We start from the raw sequence: 17587 nt of genomic DNA, 5'->3' as shown, positions 1-17587 counted from the left end.
ACAATCCGGGTTAGCACCCGAACATACCTTTCAGACAGCTTCCTCTTGCGTCCACAGTTAATCCTGTTGGATATGGTTCATCCTTCTTGTTGGTATGCTTACATTACCCTGGAGACCGTGGCTCTTGATACATCACAAAGACTTGCTGTCTTGGTCACAGATGCGCCAGCAAGACGTGCACCAACAATTTGTCCTCTTTTGAACTCTGGTATGTCACCCATAATGTTGTGCATTTCAATATTTTGAGCAAAACTGTGCTCTTACCCTGCTAATTGAACCTTCATACTCTGCTCTTACTGGTGCAATGTGCAATCAATGAAGACTGGCTACCAGGCTGGTCCAATTTAGCCATGAAACCTCCCACACTAAAATGACAGGTGTTTCAGTTTCATTGTCCAACCCTGTATACCATAACACCTATTTCTCCGTCTTTACTGTTGTGCTGCACTGGACGACGCTCGTATTGTGCTTATGCGCATGTGAGTCAGTTTTAAGCCGCAACATTTTTAAAGTAATGTGAACGACCACACAAAAAAAATCTGATTTCTGAAAAAAGAAAAAGACCTTGCACTGTGAATGTTGCCAAAGTCCCTTTGAAGTGGCCTATATGCAGATATACTGCAGTACCCCACACATACAAGAAATCTGGTTTTGAATAGCTGTTTTCTGTAGCAAACACTGTATGGGGGATAATGTAAATCACTGATACATAAAGAGATTAAATTAATGTTTCATATCTTGTATAGGCAAATTAATTCATAAACTGCACCCAAAATTTGTTTAAAAAACTGTTAATAAGATGTGTTGAAACATACACAACTGTTTTTGCCTGTAGTATCAATAGACATCTCCCAATAAAAAATCACTAGATGGCAGAAACTCTCTGTCTGAAAGCTAAACCTTTCTTTGTGGTCCACACTAGTTTCTCATTCTCCACAACCTATAGTTCCTAAAATATTTTCTGTATTTAAAAAAAAATGAATTATTGTTTTTGGTACTTGTCTGACCATGTAATTTTGAGAGCTTTGAAAATAAAAAATAAAAAATGAAATGTTAACAAGGAGACTTCTAATGAATAATGATTGTCCAGAAGATAATGGAGAAGGTCAGTGGAGCCACTAAAATGCCCCACAAAGGTGACAAAATCTCACCCTGAGACTGAATAAATAAATAAACCCTGCTGTCCACAGTTTTACGACAACTTTCCCTGACATCAACACCACCGTTACCATGGAAATACCTTTTGGAATGGTGGTTACCTAGGTCAAGCTTTTTTTTTTTTTTTTAACCTTTCTCCCCTTTTCTGGTGCGGTCCAGCTACTGACAAAGACACATCTCTGACTGTTCTCTCTTTTAGGGTGGACACTGAAAAACATCAGCACACACTTATAAAAAAAGTTATTTGATTGTGAGAATTCCTTTATTCCAAAGCACAAAGAGCTTACTCTTCTCACAATCCAGCTTGCTGCAACAAAATCCATTCTAACCCAAACCATTTGCTCTTTGTTCTTACATTTACATTTAGTTACATCTGTAAAAAAGACCAGCATATGCCTTTGATCATTATTTATTACATACAAGGTAGATGAAATATTTCACATACATTTAGATTAGGACAGTTTAATTTATCTCTAAATTGCAGAGTGAGGAATACATACATATATGAGGCACATGGTTGTTATATGTGCCTGTCATACTCTGCACAGTGCAACTCAGGTTTCCAGGGGCAACAGCACAGCCAGGTGGTATCCTGATGTGTTTGCTTGGAAGCATCCGGAATCTCACTGTTTGCCTCTCAAGCCCTGTTGTGTCTCTAGCGAAAACAGTTCTGGGTGGGTTTGGCGGTGGGGCTGGGGGAACCAGGCAAGGCGGATGCAGAGAATCCTGAATCCTGGATGCTCACTGTTGCTAAATCTCATCCATGGAGACCCGATGTGGGATAAACAGAGCTTCCAAAGGACCACCTTCATATCTACTTGTTCACCTGCTACATGTCGGACTTCATACATATACTTAAACAAAAGGCACACTTTTTAACCGTTTAATACGATAGTGAAGAAAATAAATTGACATGACAAACAGAAATAAATTTTCATTTGAAATTCTACATGCGGTGTTCTGAGCATCTATTTTCTAAAATGTTACATAACATGAGGCATCTTTGCTTTATTTACTCCAAAAAAAATAAAAAATAAAAACCCCAAAAAACATATCTAATTGTTAAAGATGTCACATTCTCAGAGATTATGAACTGGATGGACTAAATTCACATTGTGGTTTCTAATGCATTATAATGTGATTCTGATTTTTTTTTTTCAAACATTGACAAATAAAGTTTGCAGTATATCATTTTAATCCTTTTAAACTCCTGCGTAGGTGCCATTGTAAAAGAATGGCTTGTCTGTTACACAGTGACCTACGACCTCAGGTGTCCATCTCTGAACTTCTGGTTTGCCGTCCTGTCCCGGCCGGACGATGATGGTGCTTCTGGATGCCAGCGAAGGATCTTCATCGAAGAAATTGAATGGTCGGAGGAAGAAGCCCACCGCGTTGCCAGGTGTTGCTGTGTTGGGGATGTCTTCTGAATGAGGGACATGTAGAAAGCCCACAGTCACCCAGGCGACCAGGTCCTGCACACAATGGAGAAAAAACATGTTGTTTTCAGAACTCAAAAGAATTCATAAGAGATGTTTTAAATTTACAAGTCTGGTATATGCTTAGGTCCAATTTCCAGATGCCTGAAGGTGCCACATTTATCGGTTCAAACAACTATATGCAAGCATAAACAGCATGGGAATGCCCACCTATCATATGGTAAAGGAAGGGTTCTGTGCCCCAGAGGTAAAGATGATTTGGTGCGATATGTGCACATCAAACCCTAGAATACTGGCAAAACACCCAGTGATGCTAAGTGAAATTGGTAAAAGAGTGTCATTTTGGAACTGAAATTAAATTATACAACTAAAGTAAAAGCATTCAGACTGAATTTTCAATACAACGGAATACATGTACAGGTCCTTCTCAAAATATTAGCATATTGTGATAAAGTTCATTATTTTCCATAATGTAATGATGAAAATTTAACATTCATATATTTTAGATTCATTGCACACTAACTGAAATATTTCAGGTCTTTTATTGTCTTAATACGGATTATTTTGGCATACAGCTCATGAAAACCCAAAATTCCTATCTCACAAAATTAGCATATCATTAAAAGGGTCTCTAAACGAGCTATGAACCTAATCATCTGAATCAATGAGTTAACTCTAAACACCTGCAAAAGATTCCTGAGGCCTTTAAAACTCCCAGCCTGGTTCATCACTCAAAACCCCAATCATGGGTAAGACTGCCGACCTGACTGCTGTCCAGAAGGCCACTATTGACACCCTCAAGCAAGAGGGTAAGACACAGAAAGACATTTCTGAACGAATAGGCTGTTCCCAGAGTGCTGTATCAAGGCACCTCAGTGGGAAGTCTGTGGGAAGGAAAAAGTGTGGCAGAAAACGCTGCACAACGAGAAGAGGTGACCGGACCCTGAGGAAGATTGTGGAGAAGGGCCGATTCCAGACCTTGGGGGACCTGCGGAAGCAGTGGACTGAGTCTGGAGTAGAAACAGCCAGAGCCACGGTGCACAGGCGTGTGCAGGAAATGGGCTACAGGTGCCGCATTCCCCAGGTCAAGCCACTTTTGAACCAGAAACAGCGGCAGAAGCGCCTGACCTGGGCTACAGAGAAGCAGCACTGGACTGTTGCTCAGTGGTCCAAAGTACTTCTTTTGGATGAAAGCAAATTCTGCATGTCATTCGGAAATCAAGGTGCCAGAGTCTGGAGGAAGACTGGGGAGAAGGAATTGCCAAAATGCCAGAAGTCCAGTGTCAAGTACCCACAGTCAGTGATGGTCTGGGGGGCCGTGTCAGCTGCTGGTGTTGGTCCACTGTGTTTTATCAAGGGCAGGGTCAATGCAGCTAGCTATCAGGAGATTTTGGAGCACTTCATGCTTCCATCTGCTGAAAAGCTTTATGGAGATGAAGATTTCATTTTTCAGCACGACCTGGCACCTGCTCACAGTGCCAAAACCACTGGTAAATGGTTTACTGACCATGGTATCACTGTGCTAAATTGGCCTGCCAACTCTCCTGACCTGAACCCCATAGATAATCTGTGGAATATTGTGAAGAGAACGTTGAGAGACTCAAGACCCAACACTCTGGATGAGCTAAAGGCCGCTATCGAAGCATCCTGGGCCTCCATAAGACCTCAGCAGTGCCACAGGCTGATTGCCTCCATGTCACGCCGCATTGAAGCAGTCATTTCTGCCAAAGGATTCCCGACCAAGTATTGAGTGCATAACTGTACATGATTATTTGAAGGTTGACGTTTTTTGTATTAAAAACTCTTTTCTTTTATTGGTTGGATGAAATATGCTAATTTTGTGAGATAGGAATTTTGGGTTTTCATGAGCTGTATGCCAAAATCATCCGTATTAAGACAATAAAAGACCTGAAATATTTCAGTTAGTGTGCAATGAATCTAAAATATATGAATGTTAAATTTTCATCATGACATTATGGAAAATAATGAACTTTATCACAATATGCTAATATTTCGAGAAGGACCTGTATATGAATTCAGTTTTGAACTATTGAATTCTGTTTCAATTTAGTGAAATTACTTTTCAAACTAGTCCTTTTCTGCTCAGAGAGTGGTGCAATAAATGAACCAGATAGCATAATAAGGAAAGGACGTTATGTGAAAATACTGAAACAACATCTTAAGACATCATCCATAAACTTAAAGTTTGGGCCCTAACGTTCCATCACAAATCGCTGATCTTAGCTCTATACATTATGTGTGGGGAGAGCAGAAAAGGTGTGAGTAAGAAAGGCAGCCTACAAACCTGACTGAGTTAAACCAGCTCTGTCAGGAGAATTTGGCCAAAATTCCAGCAAACCATTGTAAGAAGCTTATTTTAACATATCCAAAATGTTTAATCCAAGTCATGTTGTTACCAAATTCTAAGGAAATGTATGAAAACCTCTGAATATGAAGAAAATGTATAAAGAAAATTAAGTCTCCAATTATTGTGCCATTTAGCAAACAGAAATGATTTCGTGTAATCCTGGCTGTCCTAAAATATTTTATTTAATCTGATTTAATTGTAATAACAGTGAGAAAACATAATTAGGTTTCTTTACAGAATATATAAATACTTGGTTTTTACTTGATTTACATTTGGGTTGCATATTACCATCTTGGTATTCATCTTTTTTAAGAAGATCAAGAACATCAAATTGGGTTTAAATAACACATTGAAGATGTTTTGATGGCCTTAAACACAGCATGGAAACAAAATATTTGTGAAGGGTAACTTGATGTTCATGCTGTACCTGGTTGACTATGTTTTCATTGTTGCGGATGTAGTCCTCAAAGGACACTGCTGGTTCCCAGGGGTCGTTCTGAGTGAAGATACTGCTGCTAGTAGCTTCACCGTCTCTGTGGCGTGTCACAGCCAGAGGATATCTGAGGTGAGATTATCCAAAATGTACAACAAATGAGAACTTGGCATGAGACAATTACTGTGAGTTACCCAGGTTTGAGAAAGTAATGGGTTTCTTCCTAAAGATTAAAGTCCTATTAATGAAATGCCAGAGAAATTGGATTACAGACCAAATTAGACCTCAAACCGTTGACCTATCATCTTTCTTAGTGAAAGTGACACAGTATTTTTGTGAATTAATAATAGAAATAAAAACACTGAGTTATGTGAGATTGTTTAATACAATAATTATTGATTAATAAATAGGCAGTGTTGGGGCACCAACCCAGACAAATGGAGAATAAGAACTAAACTGCACACAGAAAACAAAGGAACTGGTAAAGAACTCTAAATCCCAATACACCCAGCATTAACTCACTGGCATGATTGGCTCTTAGGAAGGAGGAGGAATAAATGCATGCAAAGAGGAGCATTCGTCCTCTTCAGCAGCCACACTGCACAAAGGGGGGACCTTCGCTGGTAAACATCTTGATCTCACTAGAGTAAAATGTTGTATCTTCGAAAAAGAACCTTGAATCCAAAGCAAAGCATGGCCTGCTGTTTGTGTGTCCGGTGACCGAAAAACCAAGATTAGCCGTGCCTGATTCAGGCTGTCTGAGCTCCTGCAGGAAGAGAATCTGACCATAGATTCTCCAAGAAGAGACAACCCACCCATACTCCAGTGGCTGAAAGAGGGCTACATTGGAACCATGGCTCCATGGGCTGAAGGTAACTGTACCAGGCCTGATCAAATGCTCACCCTAGCTGCTAACCCAAGAGCGGCTACGTTTCTCTGGCCCATCGAAATGCTCCAGAAGCCCATGTGCTTCACAATCATTCAGAATGGTTCACAGTAAGAACTGTGTCTGAGCAGAGAAAATTAGTCCAGAAAATTATATTTATTTTATTTTGTTTTGCTTTTATGTTTTTTGTATGGTAGCTGTAATTAAACCTTTAATATAGAAATCTTCGCTTCTTAATAAATTACAGACCTATATCCAATCTTCCATTCTTATCTAAAATTCTTGAGAAAATAGTTGCCAATCAAGTGTGTGAGCATTAACACAGTAGTGATCTGTTTGAAGAATTTCAGTCAGGTTTCAAAGCTCATCATTGCACTGAAACTGCACCAGTGAAAGTCATTAAAGATATTCTCATGGCCTCACATAATGGACTTGTGTCTGTACTTGTCCTGTTAGATCTCAGTGCTGCATTTGATACAATCGATCACAATATTCTCTTAGAAAGGCTGAAACATGCTGTTGGGGTCAGCGGAACAGCACAAGGCTGGTTTAAATCTGTTTAAATGTGTCGGACAGATTCCAGTTTGTTCATGTAAATGATAAATCATCTTCAAACACCAGGGTTAATTGTGAAGCACAGCAGGGTTCAGTGCTTGAGCCAATTTTCTTCACTATATATGTGCTTCCAATTGATAAAATTATCAGGCAGCATGGGATAAATTTTCACTGTTATGCTGATGATTCTCAGCTTTATTTATCCATAAAACCTGATGAGCCCAACCAGTTAGATAGACTACAGGCATGTCTCGAAGACATAAAAATTTGGATGACTTTAAATGTTCTGCTTTTAAATTCAGACAGAAGTTGTCATCTTTGGACCAGAAACGTTGAAAAAGAAACTGCTTAGTCAATCACTTAACCTGGATGGCATTAAATTGACCTCCGGTCATAAAGTAAAAAACGTTGGTGTTATTTTTGACCAGGACATGTCATTTAAATCCCATATTAAACAGGTTTCTATGATTTTCTTCTTTCATCTTTGGAATATTTTCAATATTAGAAATATTCTATCAAGAAGTGACACTGGACTAGTCCATGCATTTGTTACTTCAAGGCTGGACTATTGTAATTCTTTACTATCAGGATGTCCACAAAATGCAGTTGAAAGCCTTCAGCTGATCCCAAATGCTGCAGCAAGAGTTCTGATGAAAGTTAAAAAGAGACATCTTATTTTTCCGATTTTAGCTTTCCGTCATTGGCTCCCTGTTAAATCCAGAATATAATTTAAAATTCTCTTTCTCACATGTAAAGCCCTTAATGATCTAGGTCCATCATACATCAGAGATCTGATTGTTCCATATGTTCCTAACAGAGCACTTCGTTCTCAGACTGCAGGTTTACTGGTGATTCCTAGAGTCTCTAGAAGTAGAATGGGAGGCAGATCCTTTAGTTATCAAACTCCTCTCCTGTGGAACCAGCTCCCAGCTTTAGTCCGTGAGGCAGACACCCTGTCTACTTTTAAGGCTAGGCTTAAAACTTTCCTTTTTGATACAGCTTATAGTTAGAGTGGCTTAGGTTATCCTGAGCTATCTCTGTAGTTATGCTGCTATAGGTTTAGGCTGCTGGAGGACATAATGACCACTTTCACTCTCTCTGCTACATTTTCATACTACTCTCCAATGTTGTGTTATTAGCTGTTATTTCAGCTTTTAACTTTATGTTCTCTCTCTGTTTTTTTCTCTTTCTAGAAGCTACATTTGACCTGGGTCTATGTTTAGCTGTGGCAGCATCCTGGAGGGGGATATCAGCTGAGCTGCTGCTGCCAACAAATTAATGTTCATTTTCTACAGATAATATACACGTGGCCCTGTCTTTCAGTGTTTAACCCTGTCTCTCTCCTAGAAATAGCTACTGGCTGAGCTTCTACTGTAACTAACTGTATGTGTTCTCTTTCATACTCTAGAGTTAAAAACTGGCTCAGAGTTCATTTGCTTAGCTGTCTTTATCTATTAGATGAAGCCGCTAAAAGAGCTACTATCATAGAACTTTCCCATAGAAAGTACTCCTGGATCAGTGTTTCTGTGTTCTTTTTGTCTCTGCTCTGTTTTCTCAAAGCCCCAGTCTGTCGTGGCAGATGGCCGCTCACACTGACCCTGGTTCTACTGGAGGTTTCTTCCTGTTAAAAGGGAGTTTTCTCTCCACTGTCTCTAGATCCATGCTCAGTATGAGGGATTGCTGCAAATTCAATGCAGGTGATTGTCCATTGTCCTTACATGCTCGCCCAGGAGGAATAAATGCTGCAAGTTACTGACTCGATGCAATTTGCTGGGTTTCCTTAGATAGAAAAACCTTTAACCAATTTGAATAATAAACTGTATCTGACTGCACTGTTTGAAAGTTAGGATCAACTGGATTGTATGTACCGGACATGAATACTGTATGATTTGATTGAATTGACTTTGTGAAGTACCTTGAGATGACATGTGTTGTGAATTGGCGCTATATCAATAAAACAGAATTGAACTGAATTGAATATTTAAGTTGTTTGGGCTGGAGTATGCCCAGAGCGAACCAGAGGTGATGCTATCAGTGCTACAGGCTTTGTTTATGAGTGGTTTGAGTACTGGTAGTCTGGCAAAGTGAGCTTGTTCCATTTAGTCTGTGTTTCTTCTTCCTGTCCCCTCACTTACCTGCATAAATATATACCATCGTGATTGTTGGATACGGACAAGATAAAAGTTGTTAATCCTGACTACTAATGCTAACACGGTAGCCACCGTTTATCACATGTTAAAGGTGACCTATTATACTTCCTTTTAAACAATTGGGATAGTCTCTGGGTTATAGAAAACATGTTAATTAAAATTTTCACACCAAATTATTCTCAGATAATGAGATTTCGCCTCCTCAGTTCCCCTTTTTTTGAGCTCCTTTCAGGATAAGCACTTCGTACATATGAAAACAAACTGAACATTATCGGACACAACAATAAGTACCTACATTTCTGTCATTTGCAGATTTGTCACGAAGAGTAGGGACTGAATTTTACTTCATTCTAAGTCTTTCTGCAAATCCTGATGTGTACTGAAATGAGTTCTCAAAGCAGTCTGTGGTGAAGTGATTTGCCCAAACTAGTTCTGTCTTTGGCAATGTGATTGGAACATCGCCCTCAAAAATAAAATGAAGCCATGAATCTCAGTTATCTGACAGCAGGAGGTCTTTGCAGCCAACAACAGAACATCTGTCTTTGAGGGTAACCATTGTAAAGTGCATGTTAGGTAAAACCAGGTGGGGAGACGTAATCCTCTACTGAAAATCAAGTGGGTGGAGCTCTGGTTCAGTTGCTAGTTAGGGGCGGGACACAAGCAACGTCGCTAGGTGCCAGACAGCCTTTTAAACTGTGTGTTTTTTAGAACAAATAAAACATTCATTTGTAGCCAAAAAATGACTGAATGTTGTTTTTTTTTTTTTTGCGTTCGGACTGTTTGTAGAAGCATTAGAGACCCAAATGGAAATATAAAAACAATCAACAAAGGAATTTTGCATAATAGGTCCCCTTTAACTGAGCTGCTAAACCCAGACATGACCCATTGAGTTCACCATAATACTCATACTTGGAGAAGATTATGAAATTTTCTATTTACCTTGACCAGCTGATGCCAACTTCCTCTTTCCAGCCTTTGGGAAGGACACTGTGTGCATGTGAATTAAACTGAATACGATAACCCTTCTGGTGCCCCCATTTATTTTTCTCATTGGGGTTGAAAAAGTGGACATAGCGAGGGAACTTTTTGCCAAAACGGAATGCAGCTGAACGCTCTGTCTTGTGCTCCGTCCTGTGGAGTTTAGACTGGACAATCCAATCCTTTGGGCTCCATGGATTGGTGAAGTTCACATATTTCAGGTCTATCGTTTCAAAGCTGTTCTCTCGACCTGTGTCCCAGAAAAGACAAGGAGTTTAAGAATATTTTTTGCAAAAGGATATGATGTCTGTTCAAAACATCATGTATTTAGGTTTACAGTTATATATGCAAATATACTGTAAGTGACAGACCTATTCCACACTTAGAACCTTATGGTTGCAAAAGCAAAATATGCGATGGCTGTGCCATTTATGACGGAAAAGTCCAAAAATTCGAAGCATACTATGTCAAAACAAATGTCTTGTCAAAGCCAAATTTTATAGTACGAAAGTAGTAGTGGATACAATGATTAAAGTTGGAGAATTTTTCTGTAAAAGAAATATTAGCAACATTATTTATGTGAAGACAACTGGAACAGGACGTCATATAATCTCAATAGATTCAAATATAACAGTAAAAGAAGATTAACTAAAAAAATCAGGCTTCCAATTAAAAAGTTCTTAGGTTAAAACTGGGAAGAAAGTAATTTAATCAGTGCAGTGAATGGTTTCTTTTTCATTAAACAACAGCATTGTTCAAATTTTGGGGTGGGTGTAGGTTTTCTTCTGGGGTGGATGGGCATTGTTTGGACCTGGGTGATTCCGGTTCGGATTCTGATTCCTTGTCTAGGAACCATCAGGGGCCAGGGGGCTGGCCGGGGTTGACCTTGGGGTGGACTGGTCTCGGCTTCTTGGTGGGTTTTGGTTTTGGCTCTGTGGGTTCTCTGCCTTTTGTGGGCTTCGGTGTGGGTTTTCTTGTGGGGCTACTTCTGACAGGGGTATGAGTGTCGGGCATGTTCTTGGACCTGGACGCTGTGGGTCTTCTTCTCATGGGGATGCACTTTTGCAGGGGCCTTTGTTTTTGGAGGGCTGATAGGGGCGCATTTGCATAGTGTGGGCTTTGTGCATGGCTTTTGCTTTGGGTGCTTGTTGCTGCATTCTGTCCTCCGCTGTATGGCGATTGCCTTGGATCTTGGTCCTTGGCTTCGGTGCCCGATCCATCGGTTGGGGAGGGCGCCGGGCTCCGATGAGGGGGTCTTGGCCGGGTGGTGTGCAGTGTTGATTGAGATGCGGCTTCGCTTTGGTGGAGAGGCTGGCCAGCCTGCTTGGTGCAGAGAGGTGTGCCGTACGGGAGGGTGGGTGTCCGGCATCCTGGGGCACCTGCGGGGTTTGGGTGTGGGGCTGGCAGGGTGCCCGGCCCTTGGCGTGCTGTGGTGGCCTTCTTCCAATGTTTCCTTCTGTGGAGCATGTTTTGTGCCTGCACTGGGGTGGCTGGTGGGATGTGCTTAGCCTGGAGCAGTTGGCCTGCCTGGTCCAGTTACCCGGCTGGTGCATGTTTCCCTCTCAAAAAACTGATGGGCTGGGGCTGCTGGCGCTGGCCGAATGTTTGGGCGGGCTTGGCGTTGTGCTGCTCTGCTGGCTTTTGTGTCTGGGGCGGGGGGTCAGGATGGTGGGCTAGAAGGTGGCGTAGGGGGCTGCAGCATGTGGGGTGGGGGTGTTGTGTCCTCTTCTTGGATGTGGTGTCACCGGCATCTGGATCGGCTTAGCGGCGATAGAGCTGAGCTGGATAATGTTTCCACCTGGCCTATTGTTGCAGTGGCAGTGATGTGGTGTGTCTGTGTGGTTGCAGGGGCGTGGTGAAGGATGCCGGCCCTGAGTGCTTGCCGCTGGCCGGGGACCTCTTGCCGGGTGAGTTTGTCCCATCTTGGTGTGGGGTCGGGGGTTCCATTGTGAGCTCGATGCTTGGCGGTGTCTGCCCTGTTGCGCCTATGGGCGGGGGCTAGGGTGGCGTTGCGCGGGGCCCTTGCCTTGCTGTTGCGGCACGCTGTGTGGTGGGGGTGGGACGCGGTGGGGGTGCTTGGAGCGGGGCTGTGTGTTGAGCTTGCGCTGTGTGGGTGTTGCTTCATTGGTTTTTTGGGGATGAGGCTCTCTTGTGGGGGTGTGTCCATGTGCTGTGGGGACAGGATTCATGGCGTTTGGGTTCGAGGGCATGTGTCCTGGATGGGGATGGCCCTGTGGGGAAATTCAGGTTGGGGGTCATAAAGGGTGGGGGGCTTATGAGGTTGAAATCGGAATTCATTGGGGGGTTGGGACTATTTTATTTTGTGGCAGCTCTGATTGGCGGGCTGGTTTGGACAATGTAGACCCCTCTTTTGTACATGGCCCCCTCTCCGGATGAGGATGTGGGTCGTTGGAGACTGGGGTCGGGGCGGGGGGTTGGGGTGTGGGGTTGCTCAGGTTCAGGCACGAGGCCGGGCTAGCCCAGACGAGATTTAGGTGCTGGGGCAGTCTGCCTGTCTCCACCCCCAAAGGGAAGGGGCCCACTTCCTGGGTCCTGGGGCCGGTTGTCCCTATGGGGTATCGGCACCTGGACCTGGGAGCATAGAGTATGTACAGCGAGTGTGAGTGAGTGTATGACGTTCATTGTTGTTTGTCTTTACATTGGGTGCGTGGGTGTGAGTGCTTTTATGTGTATGCATAAGGTTGGGAATGTGTGATTGGGACTGTATGTGCCTGTTTCTCGTGTCAGGTTGGGTCTTGGGCTGCTCCCTCTCCTGGATCAGTTTAGGCCCCCTATTAAATGTGGGGCCTATTCCCTCCCCGCCAGACTACCTGCCGGTGGTTGGAGTCTCTGCCCACCAATGTACTTGTGGTTCTCGGTATCCAAGGCTGGGTGCTTTGGTGTGTGCTGGCAAACTCCCGATGGCTGCTTGCCGGGGCCTGGGCCCCTGGGCTCTGTTGAGCCTTTGCTTGACAGAGCCCAGGGTATAGACAGCTGCCGGCGAGGCCTGTGCGCTTGTCGCTGCAGCTCCTTGGGGCTTCTGCACTGTGGCTGCTGGGTGGTCCCCTGGGACTCTCCCATGGTCTTCTCTGGGGGGGTTGTGGTAGTCCCGGAAGTGGTTCTCCTGGGGTTCCTGTGCTCTGGGGGGCCTTTGGATGCCTGTGGCTCAGATCTCCTCCGTATCTGTCCTGAGTCCAGGGGGGCTGGTCTGTGGCTCCTCACATTCACTATTGCATATTTTTATGGAAAAACCTTGCATACACAAGCACGCTCACGCTCAGACCCACAGGTGTTTAGATTCAGGTGTTAACAGATACACAAATGTTCCATATTGAGCCGCATTTACCACTAAATACATCTTGCATTGAGAAATACCGCACACTGTTCGGTAAAAAAGCTGGTAATATGTTTCTGCTGGTGTAGAAGCAAGTAGGGTGTTATCTTGTATTCATCACTTCCTTCTTTCTTTCCTTCATTCTTTTCTCCTTCTCTCCCCTTTTCCTTTTTGCCTACCTTTTCTCTCTTTTGTGCATCTTTTTTTTTCCTTTTTCATTTCTGTCTCCGTGTCTGTAACAACTGAAATAATCCCAAAGCAGTTTCTAATAAAGTTTCTTTTTATAAATATCAAGCTGAGCTTTAAAGCCTGAGCTGTAATGCTCCACTTGTGAAAGTAAATCTTTTGGGCTTTTTCTTGGCACTCAGACAACAATTCTGAGCGCTACTCTGCCAGACAGGACACGGTTAAAAAGAAAAAAAGAAAACAACAGCATTGAGAGACTTCTGTTCTCAAGAAGTTCACAGTTTGAGCCTGATAATCCATGTCTTAAACTGTAAATATCTTCAGTTTAGGCATTCCATTTTCTTCCATTTTCACAACTGAATTTTCACCTTTAAACCAAATGAGAAATATGAGATTTGCTAGAAAAAACTAGGTGGCATTATTATTCTACCATGATCAGCATAACATCTTGGTAAATAAAATACTGCCACCACGTTGTGCTAAATAGAAAAGCTAATTTTTCTTGTGGGCCTTTGAACCGAATGTGATCTGTAGGTTCCTGTTGTAAGTTTTAGGTCTCTGGCTGATTTGTCTCTTAATGTCAAATTTGGCAAATTTTAGTTGTATACCTGGACCCAGATGCCTGGTGATTGTTTCATAATACTCACCAGCAATATCCAGGTCCACTTTGTAATGGATGAGGTGAGTGTGCAGGTTGCCTATCACATAGTCGTACACTTTTGTACCATAATGAAGTCCATTAGGTGTGAAGAAAGTGGCATGGATGTATCCAGTAGCACTGACTTTTACTTCCACCACTCCATTCGGGTAAAAGAGGAAGTCCCAGATGTAATCATAGTTGTAAACTGTGGAGGTTGTCCGCAACACCAGTACAGTGTTCTCCAGACCTCCAAAGAAGTTGTACCCTCCTTGAAAGTTAGAATCAAAATGCCTCCTTAGGGGCATGGCAGTGGTCATCTCAAAAATACACAGAGCATTTTTGTGGAGCAAAGGTTTGTCTGTGTCAAAGTAATGGTAAAGGTCAATGAAGGTGGCAATTTCTGGGCAGTCAATTCCAGGTGCCAGTTCATAAGTTGAAGTGCCCATTGCCCAGCCTGCATCAATGTACTTTGTTTGCATGGCAGCAGGAGTATCCCCAGCATAGAAGGCAATAGCTTCCTGGAGACTGATCTCATAAGCAATTCTTTCTCCATTATAGCGGAGGTCAAAGACTTGAAGGCCAGCTGATGAGCGAACTCTGTAGGCAAAGGACCATCCAGCATATTCAACAAAGTTACGATCTATGTAGTAGCGATGTCCCTGGGGCTCAACAAGCTTCGGCCCGTGAATATTAGTTGGTGTGTGACTGTGACCTCGAGGTATGTAAGTAGAGTAAAGGTCTTCATCATTATGATCAGGCAGTTTTAGCTTCTCCACTTCTCCTGATTTATACTTTTCTACCAGCTCCTCAACGCTATCAAAATACATGCTGTTGTACCAGACTTTCTCAACAGTCCACTTGTCTGGATCTAGATCCTGATGGTTGACAAGCACTTCAAATCCAATTGGATGAATGAAATAACCTTCTACAAACTTCTGCAACATGATCCACGACCTTCTTTCACCTGGAGCAAGCCCACGGGGAGCGATATCTGAAAATGTCAGACAGCGATTGGAACAGTTTGTATAGGAAAAGCCTCCTGTGGTCTCAAAAAGAAGCTTGTGAGCTTGAGCTGCAATTTTCTTTAGGAGATTTTCAAGATGGTCATACTCTACAACAGTGATCGGTCGGGACTCAAATTGAACTGATTTCTCTCCCTTGAATGTCCTGACCTTGTGAGACCTTGGGGATGGAAGCGGACCCACGATGTACTCGGTGATGTTCGGCTTGGTCTGGTTCCCAAACTGGATGATCACTCGGGCTTGGCGAGGGGGTTTGGCCCATCCACGGTCCAGTGCTTTGAGGGCCTCGTGCTTCTTTGGTAAGTGGAGTTCCATCAGTAGGATACTGTTCCTCCTCAGAGTTTTGCTTCGGGCATCTGTGAGCTTCATTTCTGGAATACCATGCATGTAGGTTCTGATAACTTTCATTTCCTGCACGGTTAGGTCTGAAAACATAGGGGCACCATGATGAGCCCACTCTCTGCCTCTGGAAGTACTACAACTGGCCAAACACACCAGCTGCAGCATAAAGAGAACCTTCATTGCTGAAATACAATAACAAAATGAAATGTTACATGAATGTTTTGATAAAATTACATAAATTAGGTCTTTTTTTAATTCACAAGTTTAAAACACATACTCAACAGTAAAAATAATGAAAGTTTTATTTTCACTAACATTTAAATCATAATTACCTAAACTGATATACTAATGTATTGAATCTCCTCTTATTCCTCATTTTATAACTTGATTAGCACATCTTCCTCATTTCCCTTATTCTATCTGGTTTTACTACTATCATACTGTTTTTCTGAAAAGAAAACCCAAACACAAACAGTACATATCAGCCACAGCAATAGAAAATCACTGGCAACTTTTTCTTCTGTTTATTGCATGCTGCAGTAGGACAGCTACTAAAGAAACCTGAACTCAACTCTTAAGTCTTTATGTTTCTCTAAGTTCTCAAAGTTCAGAACACTGTTCTTAGCTAATTTTGACTCAGGATATGCTTACATAGGAGCCTTTATATAACTGACATGCAGATTCAGAAGTGTACTTCATGCATCCTAAAAACTGTATATTATATACAAGGCTAAAGTACCTGCAGTTGCCTCTTAAATGCTTTAAGACAGGTTGACCCAGTCATTCAGGTTCAGCAGCTGTTGGGAAGTCTTTTGTGCAATTGAGAAACGATGTGCTGCTTAAAGTCCATCTAATGTCCTACTTGGCAGTGACTGCAGCTGATTGGCCTGCAGATGGTTGTAAATATGACAAAACAATCAGTGAGCGTCCAATAGGCACAACAGCTGTGGAGCTGCCTTCTTTCAGTAACAAAGCAACAAAAAAAGTTTGAAAGTTGGATTAATAGGAGGGCGAGGTACAATTGAAAAGACACACAGCTTTACAATAAACATCTGAAGATGGACCATGTTCCAAATAAAGGACAGCCTGTCAATTTTGGATTTAGCCAACAGAAACATATGTGTGGCCATAAGGTCTGTGGTTCCTGTTGCAGTGACAACACCCAAACCTATTGGTGGACACTAGCAATAAGGAACGCTATCAAACTGAAGAAGTCCAATTGAGCCTAGCTGGCTTGTGGGACTCCTGAGGCAGCTGACAAGTACCGTAAAGGCCAGTTGCGCATGCAAAAACTCTGGCCTGTGAGGAGTTTGGTGAGGCAATGGAGAAGAACTATAGGTCAACCTCAATGCGATTCTAGCAAAACCGTCCTGTGGTCCAGCAGGAGGGGGAAGCAGTGCTTTGCCAAAACTGTTTACAATGGGGGTGGGGAGCTGCTGACCTTGACAGGGCTATGTTATTGGATAGTGAAAGGCGTACGTTGATGACTTCCTTAATCCTGCTGTCACACCTTCCCTGGTGGAGTCAGAGGCTGGGGACTTGGAGTTGGATTGCCCATCACTCAAGTGATGATCTTTTGCAACTTGGTCAAACATAACAACCTGAACCTTAGTCCTCCATTTCCTTTTATGAGCCTCCAATAAAAAACTGCAAATTTATCTCAAGACGTGATAGATGACTATTTAAGCACCAATTAACACCTGCAGATTTATTGTACAATTTGTGTCCAGGTTTATGCATGTTTTCACACACAACTCAGATCTGCAACATTTCAGATTGTGTGTGTTTGTAAGGGGCATTAGTATTACCTACACACAGGGGTGAAAGTGAGCCGGTACGGTCCGGTACTGCGTACCACTAAAAGATTCTGCGCCGGTACACAGTACCGGGAAGAGGGAAGAACGGGTCTGCTATGAAGCCGTCATCCAGAACCAGTTACGGCTGCGAAAATTCACGAGCACACAAAGAACATCAGATCCGCCACCAATAGGCTGTCTAAAACATAAATATAGCTTTTTTCCCCTCATTCCAAATAGTTTCTGAACTGTTCTGCTATGCTGGAGCCTCAATGCTCTTGCTTTGCTTCTCTCCCCTCGGAG

At 42.7% G+C, this 17587-nt stretch overlaps 1 protein-coding gene across 1 annotated transcript; it reads right to left on the bottom strand.

Moving 5' to 3' along the window:
- Positions 1–1551: 1551 nt before the first annotated feature.
- Positions 1552–16355, bottom strand: aoc1 (amine oxidase copper containing 1). Its single transcript, XM_047349120.1, has 5 exons — positions 16228–16355; positions 14132–15670; positions 9926–10214; positions 5390–5522; positions 1552–2630 (listed from the first exon to the last, which is right to left on the bottom strand). The coding sequence occupies exons 2-5, from the start codon at positions 15666–15668 to the stop codon at positions 2361–2363; spliced, it is 2229 nt and encodes a 742-aa protein (XP_047205076.1). The 5' UTR covers positions 15669–15670; positions 16228–16355; the 3' UTR covers positions 1552–2360.
- Positions 16356–17587: the final 1232 nt, after the last annotated feature.

Source organism: Girardinichthys multiradiatus, chromosome 21 (genome assembly GCF_021462225.1).
Source record: "Girardinichthys multiradiatus isolate DD_20200921_A chromosome 21, DD_fGirMul_XY1, whole genome shotgun sequence".
NCBI lineage: Eukaryota > Metazoa > Chordata > Actinopteri > Cyprinodontiformes > Goodeidae > Girardinichthys > Girardinichthys multiradiatus.
Note: the sequence above shows the minus strand (reverse complement) of the source record. Positions and strands in the feature narration are given on the sequence as shown.

Excerpts from the sequence above, each read along its gene's own strand:
- aoc1 (XM_047349120.1), bottom strand. The coding sequence starts at position 15,668 with ATGAAGGTTCTCTTTATGCTGCAGCTGGTGTGTTTGGCCAGTTGTAGT. Across the intron at positions 10,215-14,131 it reads AGTGGACCTGGATATTGCTG|GTCGAGAGAACAGCTTTGAA; the intron begins GTGAGTATTATG and ends TCTGGGACACAG. Across the intron at positions 2,631-5,389 it reads ATGAAAACATAGTCAACCAG|GACCTGGTCGCCTGGGTGAC; the intron begins GTACAGCATGAA and ends CATTGTGTGCAG.